This window comes from Calidris pugnax, unplaced genomic scaffold (assembly GCF_001431845.1).
Source record: "Calidris pugnax isolate Ruff unplaced genomic scaffold, ASM143184v1 scaffold244, whole genome shotgun sequence".
In the NCBI taxonomy this organism is placed as follows: domain Eukaryota; kingdom Metazoa; phylum Chordata; class Aves; order Charadriiformes; family Scolopacidae; genus Calidris; species Calidris pugnax.
In genome coordinates this window covers 154027-163278 of record NW_015091141.1, presented here as the reverse complement: position 1 = coordinate 163278, position 9252 = coordinate 154027, and the positions used below count along the sequence as shown (strand labels likewise).

General features: G+C 49.7%; 1 protein-coding gene across 1 annotated transcript in view; it reads right to left on the bottom strand.

Moving 5' to 3' along the window:
• The window catches only part of LOC106897848 (syntaxin-binding protein 4-like), a 93067-nt gene continuing 83815 nt past the window's right edge, over positions 1-9252 (bottom strand). The window contains exons 19-22 of the mRNA XM_014958742.1: positions 3991-4040; positions 2997-3127; positions 1604-1661; positions 1-798 (exon numbers count right to left, since the gene is read on the bottom strand). Coding sequence (XP_014814228.1) covers positions 693-798; positions 1604-1661; positions 2997-3127; positions 3991-4040 — 345 coding nt within the window. The 3' untranslated portion in view covers positions 1-692. The remainder of the gene's footprint in view (positions 799-1603; positions 1662-2996; positions 3128-3990; positions 4041-9252) is intronic.

Here is a 9252-nt window from a genome sequence, read left to right as displayed (position 1 = left end):
TCCTGCCCCCTTCCCTGCTAAACCACACACACTCTTGCATCACCCGTATCTAGTTTCCCAGTGACACCGCAGGCCTTTATTGAAATATGGTCACTATGTCCCCTCCGGCGTTCCAGGGAGCGCTGGGTGTCCAGCGGTACATCCTCACCCGTAGCATATGGCTGGCTCCTTCTCCAAGAGACGGTGCTTTCCATTCCAAGCATTGCAGCTGGGATAAGCTATACAAAAAGAATAAAAAGAGCAGAACCTATCCCAAGACAGCTAGGATGCTACAGATTAAGCTGCTTTGATTAGTCACTAAATACACTTTGGTTTTTCAATACCGAAAGGAATCTGTTGGAGACCCCTGAGTCCCTTGGGGGAGTTCACGCTCCTCTCACTACCCAGAATACAGGCTCTAAAAGGCTGCCAGTGAAATCCAGGCCCTTGTAGCCTCATGAGAATATTTTTCCTATAAAGCTGCAAAACCATGAGCAAATAGCCGTGTATGATAACTCAGAGGTAGACGCGCAAGGGAGGTCGCTGAAAAAGTCTTGGGTGGTTTGGAAGAATGAGTCTGGTGGTAGAAAGCTTGTTTCTCAGTCTAGTTTGCCTGGAAGCTGAAGGTCCCGTGGTGTGTCCTTCCCATCTCCCAACACAGCAGCAGCTGGATGGACAGTCCCAGCTTGGAGCACGAGGACGCCACGGGAGATTTATGTCGGCTTCTTTGGCAGTTCGTTGGTGGGACTTGGTGGCTGCGGTTGATCGTTCTTGCTCGGGCTTGAAGGAGGGGGCCACGTGGTCTTCTGATGAAGATGGCTGGAAATGAGAGATACGTTTAATGGAGTTTGGGAGAAGGACACAGGGGGTAACATGAAGACAACACTGCTTATTCAGGAAAGCAAAGAGGAGGCCACGGATCTTGCATGGCTAGTGGATTGCACGGGCCACCTGCTTTGTCTGAAAATGCTTTTCATAACCTTAAAGTCGTGGTTTGCAAATCTCAACTACAAAACTCTGCTGGCAGATCTACAGGTTGAGTCAAGGTGACCAGCTAAGATGGTGGTAGTAGACAATTAGGTCTCAAAGTGCCCTTTCAGCAGATATTTTAGGACATGGCTCTGTCAAATGTAATCCATTTAAGCATTCTTAAGAATTTAGGGAATTCTTAAGAATTTAGGGAAATTCTTAAGATACTGAAGGTCCAAACAAACCCATGTTGTTTTGCTCTCCTTGGCTGGGACTTCCCAGCATCTTGATACCACAACATAAAAGATGAACGTGTTCAGTGATGCTTTTGCCCTTCCTAAGAACTCAGTGGTCTATACAAATGCCAGCTAGAACAAGCCATAGAGCCGTAAATTCCCATCTGGCCTGAAGGAAAATGAACGTTTTAGAAAACAAAGGAGAGATCCAGGAATTCACACCACGCAGGGCAGGAAATCTCTTGCTGTCTAGGAAGGGATGTATTTCTCTGACATGGCCATCTGGAGGCCTCTACTAGATTATCTGGTTAAAAGTCGTCAAGCAAAAATTTTGATTAAAACCCCCCACAACAAGACAAACGGGATTTTGCAGTATGTGTATTGTCAAAATTACAGACCGTGGTGGTTTTGACACCTACTCCTTGTAATTTGGGATTCCTTCAGCAGGCAGGCACTGGTCCCTCTCAGGTGGCAAAGCTGCAAATGTAAGCACACAGCCAAGAGTAAGTGCAGGGTTAGGAGACATGCCCGGCGCAAGCAGCGCTGCTACATTATGATAATGCACATTTAAATGATGCAGGAACTCTGAAAATGCTGACACGCTCATATATATGTCAGAGGTGCTCCTTAAAGGCTACAATTATTTCCCCTGTGTCTTGGGCTGCGAGACAAAGACGGTGCTGGACTGTGGCCATGTCTGGTTGGTGAAGAGCATCAAAGAGTAAAGGCCAGGAACCTCTTTGGGGCCGTACGCTCACCTAGTTGTGACACCGAGGAGGTCGGAAACTCTCCTTTTGCATGGAAAGAGACAAGTGGGGTCAAATAACTGCTGCCAAGAAACGTTTACGGCCCATTATTAAGCTCAGAGTCCCAGACTGGGACAGTTAATTTGGACTCCCATGGAGCTCGATGCCTCTTTAGATTTTCTCCCGGCCACAGACGTGTGAGTGGAAGGAAGTCCAGGCTGGTTTGTACCCCAAGGAAACAAGGAGGTGACTGTTGGCCTCTGCTCAGCATTGCTGTTGTCATACCTGGATGGCGTAAGGAAGGTGTTGATCCCTGGTTCAAAGCTGTTGAGAAACTGGATGGGGTCCAGCAAAGGGAGCCCTAGGGCTCACAACCCACAGGGAGAGGCTGGGGGGACGCTGAGGGAGCTGGGCCTTGTTCAGCCTGGCAAAGAGGAGGCCGAGAGGAAACCTCGCAGCACCCACTCCTCCTTCAAGGGCGATTACGCAGACGTTGGAGCCAAGCTGGCAGTGGCAGACGATATAACTGGGGGCAGCGGCCGCAGATGGCACCTGGGGGAGTTCAGACTAGATGCTGGGAAAATCTTTTTTCATGGAGCATAAGGCAGCTCAGGAGCACGTCACCCAAAGAGGCTGTGGATCTCCATCCTTGGAGGCTGAAAGCAGAGCCGGCTGAACCCACTGCAGGTCTCATCCGGCCTGATGGTCCTACCTGGAGTACAAGATTTGACTCCTGATCTCCAGCAGACCCTTCCCACCAGATTCTGTGAAACCATCCTCCTGCCTGTTGGGTTTTTTTCCCCTCCTGCCTTTCCCCTGGCCCTGGGCACGAGTCACACCCTCTGACTCCTTACACTGCGAGTCTGCATTTCAGATTCAGAGATGAGTCACATGGATACACGGAGGGCAATTACATCCCAGTTAGCATGAGGGAACTGGGTACGCGTATGGGAGGCTTAACTGGTATGGCAAAAAATACATAGGGTGGTGGAAACTGTAAATAGCACTAACAGACACCCTCCAGACTTGCTTGGATTCAGGTTTCTCCAGTTAATTTAGTTCTTACCGTCCTTGTTGGAGAGGATGGGCGCTAACAGTTCTTTAGCTTCTGATAGCAAAAGGTCAACCAGATCTGAAGATGGAAGAGATGTATCTGAGACTGCGTCTGTTTTATCCTCTTCTGTTTCACTGTTGACTCTTATAAATATGGAAAGTGCCATCAATACTTCTATCATGGAACGGTCATTGAAAATCCTGGCCAGCCTCTCATGAAGGATATTTTATGTAAATTCTGGGTGTTCAGGGGGAATTGAGTCTCCATCGCTCAGCAGCCCAGGAGACTCTCTTTTAGACAGACTTGCATCGTTGTGTTACAGACAGATATCAATGCATTTCTTAGAATTTCTCAAAAATAGTTTTCCTTCATTATATTTGAAGTTACCATCTTGGAAACTTAAAAATTGTTTTCAATCCTTCTTAAAAACTGGCATTTTTAAAGGAGATGATCATTATCAATGGGACAGTGACCTGTCAATGACTTAATCAATTAAAAACACACATAAACTTGTGATGTATTTTTTTCCCAAGTGCTAGGAGACAGGTTCTGGTTGAAGAGGAGTCCAGAATCCCGAACTCCATTTCTGCAACCAAGAGCCCCACTAGCTCTTTGCTTACGCTTTACCAGTTTCTGTAACTGCTACTAAAAAAGGACATGGTCCTGCAGCTGAAAACTGAAATACGTTGGGAAAAGCAGGTGGGTCAAAACCCTGCTTCTTTGAAACAACCTGCGTAGGCTCTCTGCTAACAAGCAACTTAACCAGAGGAGTGTTTTATCTTCTCCCTCCCCAAAAAAGCCTGGACGGAGGCCAACCCCCCCCAAGTCCCAATCCACCAGCAGCCTCCAGATCATCTTTCCCCAAGGGTTTCAATTCCAAAGCGACAGGATGTTTAGAAGCTCTGGGTAAGTTATGTGTGAATCACCTTCCCCGGAGAAAGGGCAGAAAAGGACATTTCAGGACATTTCATGTTCCTGTTCAAGATTCCCAGAAGCCATCTCCTACCTTTTCTCATCTGGGAAATGTCTGGGTGAGCTCAGGACCTTGTGGACGTTCTGCCATGCAACAGAAAAAAAAAAAAAAAAGCAGGAAAAAAAAAAAAAAAGGTTTAAACTTGTAGCAATGAATAATTCCTGAGAACAAACCCCATGGGTTTTTCCTGGTGATCAGATTTAATATGACAGTAATCAGCTTCTGCTTATTCATTGCCCTTGAAGCGAATATCTCAAGGCCTTTTGCAACTCAAGCAACATTCGCAGCCTATGCAAATGAACAGACACATCTAAATTATGCCTTTTAATACCAACACTAAAATATATGAAATGCAATATAAAAATACTCTTCCAAAGAGCAATTTTGCAGGCTACGTTTCAGCGAGCCTCGATCGTCGCTACCAGTGATCCCTGGACTCTGGATTGCACCCGCGTGGGGAAGCTCTCCTTGCCACGCAGGGTTAGTGAATTCTCAAACACTACTGAGGGGTGTATTAAAAAAAAAAGGAAGATATTTCGCTCCAGTGGTCAAAGTCCCGTGATGTTTGACCACGGGGCCAAGTCAAATCCATTCCCGAAGCCCAGCCCCGAGCCGCAGAGGCAGCAGCCCGTTGTGCTGGAGGTCAAGAGGCATTTGAATTCTTCCTTCTCTGAAGCAGACACATGGAATTGGTGCTTCCTTTCCCTCCACTGGTTCCTATTGATTTCAAGAGCTCTTGGGACAGGCTACTAGTAGCCGTGGCAGGCACACTGGATACTAGTGATCCCAGCTGACCCGTTTACTAATTGCACAAGCTTGTATCCCTGATGCAGGTAGTGAAGTGGAAGAACAGTCAATTAAAAGACTAAAGCAATTATGTGTGCGATTTTGCAGGAAGTCTAGGGGGTGGGGGGGGAAGCACTGGAAGAGCAAAACCGCTCTCTGAGTTCACATTTTTTTGGTGCAGAGAAGCAGCAGCCAGTTATCCAAAAGGAAGGTTAAAAGACACGATTTTGAGAGCAGAGTTCCTGGAGCAGCCTCATCCAGCGGGGACCGGTGAGCTGGGGACAGCAGAGCCACCAGGCACGGCCTGCACCACGGTGTTTGCATGGCCCACAGGTACATGAGTACATCTGAGTTCATTCCCTAGTTTCCCAACCAACAGACAGTGCCTTTTTAGGATGAGGAGGAATAAAATAACATAAATCTCTTGCTTATGGAGCAGGAAGTTATTTGGACTTGCAAAATCACCCTTAAGGAAAGAGGCCACAGTGGTGCCACCGGCGCTGTGGGTGGCTCAGCACTTCACCTGCACAAACAGGAGCAGCTTCCTATTGCAGATCTCCAGGCGCTTCCGAGAGACTTCTGATTTTCGTAGCTGGCCATCAGCCAGGGACAACTGTCTTTTCAGTTCCAGGATGTCCTCCTGAGACAGGGGTGGGGAAAAAGAAGAAAAAGGTGATGGTGACACTCCAGCCTTGGTTTTTAGAAACACCAATTCATGACATTGGCCACAAACAGAAAACCACTGTCATAGAATGGTTTGGGTTGGAAGGGACCTCAAAGCCCACCCAGTGCCACCCCCTGCCCTGGGCAGGGACACCTCCCACCACACCAGGTTGCTCCAAGCCCCCTCCAACCTGCCCTTGAACCCCTCCAGGGATGAGGCAGCCACAGCTTTTCCAGGCAACCTGGGCCAGGCTCTCACCATGTTCAGAATGAAAAATGTATTCCTCATGTCTAATCTAAATCTCCCCTCTTTCATTTTAAACCATGACAGTGGAAAAGAAATTATAACATGGAACCAGAGAGCTTTGTGGTCACACACAAGAAATGATGCATGTGCTACGTCCATGTTCTCCTTTATTAACAAGGAAAGGAACCAAGAGAAGAAGGGTCAGGAGGGTTGTGGGTTTTCTCCCAGATGAGGGGTTGCATTACCTCTATTTCAGAGACGTGTTTTGCTTTCTTCCCCGCCAGCTGCATCTTCAGTTCTGCAATTTCAGCTTCCAGCAAGTGGATCACTTCCTCGTAGTCCTGCTCCGCGCTTTGAGCCTGTCTCTGCACCACCTCTGCCATCTGCAGCTTGCTGTGCAGCGTCCGGTTCTCCGAGAGGAAGCCCAGGGCTTTCTGGAAGCAGCCAGAAGTTCTGGTCAATGCACCACAGTCACCTCAGCCACCAACCACCAAACCCCCCCAAGGCCCCCAGCAATCTCTTCCCTAACCTGGTTCAACCTCTGAAGCTCCTCTTCCATCGACTTCTTGCTGTTCTCCACCTCTTTCAGGAGAGACTGGGGAAAATATTGTCACTGGATTAGAAGCAACAAGCGAGAGGACATTCCCTAGAAGATACCCTGGTCTTGTAGCCCCTAAAAACTGGAAGAATATTTTAGAGAAGCCATTGTGTATGCTCTCCCCCAGCACAGTGCTTTTTGGGCTGCCACCCACATGGCTGTAGGTCTCCAGCTGGACACCACCATGGTGCTAGCAGCCATGCCTGCAACATGCAGCGTGGTCGGGAGGGGAGGAGAGGCCATGCTTCTGTTCTTCATAGACCTGACTTATTTGTGAGACGCGTTTTTGTGTTTTGAAATATATTTAGGCACTGCTAAAAAGGGTCTGCATAGCTTCAGTATAAATAAGTTTTCATTTGAGGTTGAGAGCGAAAGAGGCATTTATGGAGAGTGGTAACAACAAATCATAGAATCACAGAATGGTTTGGGTTGAGAAGGGACCTCAAAGCCCACCCAGTGCCACCCCCTGCCCTGGGCAGGGACACCTCCCACCACACCAGGTTGCTCCAAGCCCCCTCCAACCTGCCCTTGAACCCCTCCAGGGATGAGGCAGCCACAGCTTTTCCAGGCAACCTGGGCCAGGCTCTCACCATGTTCAGAATGAAAAATGTATTCCTCATGTCTAATCTAAATCTCCCCTCTTTCATTTTAAACCATGACAGTGGAAAAGAAATTATAACATGGAACCAGAGAGCTTTGTGGTCACACACAAGAAATGATGCATGTGCTACGTTCATGTTCTCCTTTATTAACAAGGAGGGGAACCAAGAGGAGAAGGGTCAGGAGGGTTGTGGGTTTTCTCCCAGATGAGGGGTTGCATTACCTCTATTTCAGAGACGTGTTTTGCTTTCTTCCCCGCCAGCTGCATCTTCAGTTCTGCAATTTCAGCTTCCAGCAAGTGGATCACTTCCTCGTAGTCCTGCTCCGCGCTTTGAGCCTGTCTCTGCACCACCTCTGCCATCTGCAGCTTGCTGTGCAGCGTCCGGTTCTCCGAGAGGAAGCCCAGGGCTTTCTGGAAGCAGCCAGAAGTTCTGGTCAATGCACCACAGTCACCTCAGCCACCAACCACCAAACCCCCCCAAGGCCCCCAGCAATCTCTTCCCTAACCTGGTTCAACCTCTGAAGCTCCTCTTCCATCGACTTCTTGCTGTTCTCCACCTCTTTCAGGAGAGACTGGGGAAAATATTGTCACTGGATTAGAAGCAACAAGCGAGAGGACATTCCCTAGAAGATACCCTGGTCTTGTAGCCCCTAAAAACTGGAAGAATATTTTAGAGAAGCCATTGTGTATGCTCTCCCCCAGCACAGTGCTTTTTGGGCTGCCACCCACATGGCTGCAGGTCTCCACCTGGACACCACCATGGTGCTAGCAGCCATGTCTGTAACATGGAGCGTGGTAGAGAGCTTTGTGGTCACACACAAGAAATGATGCATGTGCTACGTCCATGTTCTCCTTTATTAACAAGGAAAGGAACCAAGAGAAGAAGGGTCAGGAGGGTTGTGGGTTTTCTCCCAGATGAGGGGTTGCATTACCTCTATTTCAGAGACGTGTTTTGCTTTCTTCCCCGCCAGCTGCATCTTCAGTTCTGCAATTTCAGCTTCCAGCAAGTGGATCACTTCCTCGTAGTCCTGCTCCGCGCTTTGAGCCTGTCTCTGCACCACCTCTGCCATCTGCAGCTTGCTGTGCAGCGTCCGGTTCTCCGAGAGGAAGCCCAGGGCTTTCTGGAAGCAGCCAGAAGTTCTGGTCAATGCACCACAGTCACCTCAGCCACCAACCACCAAACCCCCCCAAGGCCCCCAGCAATCTCTTCCCTAACCTGGTTCAACCTCTGAAGCTCCTCTTCCATCGACTTCTTGCTGTTCTCCACCTCTTTCAGGAGAGACTGGGGAAAATATTGTCACTGGATTAGAAGCAACAAGCGAGAGGACATTCCCTAGAAGATACCCTGGTCTTGTAGCCCCTAAAAACTGGAAGAATATTTTAGAGAAGCCATTGTGTATGCTCTCCCCCAGCACAGTGCTTTTTGGGCTGCCACCCACATGGCTGTAGGTCTCCAGCTGGACACCACCATGGTGCTAGCAGCCATGCCTGCAACATGCAGCGTGGTCGGGAGGGGAGGAGAGGCCATGCTTCTGTTCTTCATAGACCTGACTTATTTGTGAGACGCGTTTTTGTGTTTTGAAATATATTTAGGCACTGCTAAAAAGGGTCTGCATAGCTTCAGTATAAATAAGTTTTCATTTGAGGTTGAGAGCGAAAGAGGCATTTATGGAGAGTGGAGGGTGAGAGTCTCCTTTGTAACAACAAATCATAGAATCACAGACTGGTTTGGGTTAAGAAGGGGCCTCAAAGCCCACCCAGTGCCACCCCCTGCCCTGGGCAGGGACACCTCCCACCACACCACATTGCTCCAAGCCCCCTCCAACCTGCCCTTGAACCCCTCCAGGGATGGGGCAGCCACAGCTTCTCGGGCCAACCTGGGCCAGGCTCTCACCACCCTCACACCAAACAAGTTCTTCCCCACAGCTCAGCTCCATCTCCCCTCTTGCAGGGTCCAACCCTTCCCCCTCCTCCTAGGGCTCCCCTCCCTCATCCAGAGTCCCTCCCCACCTTTCCTGGAGCCCCCCTTCTTTAGGGACTGGAAGGGGCTCCAAGGTCTCCCTGGAGCCTTCTCTTTTCCAGGCTGAACCCCCCCAACTCTCTCAGCCCCCCATCCCAGCAGAGGGGCTCCAGCCCTCCCAGCATCTCCGGGGCCTCCTCTGGCCCCGCTCCAACAGCTCCATGTCCTTCTGCTGTTGGTGGCCCCAGAGCTGGAGGCAGCACTGGGGGGTGTCTCCCCAGAGCGGAGCAGAGGGGCAGAATCCCCCCCTGGCCCTGCTGCCCACGCTGCTGGGGATGCAGCCCAGGGGTCAGGGGGCTTGCTGGGCTGCCAGCCCACGTTGCCACTTTGTGTTGAGCTTCTCACCCACCAACACCCCCATGCCCTTCTCCTCAGTGCTG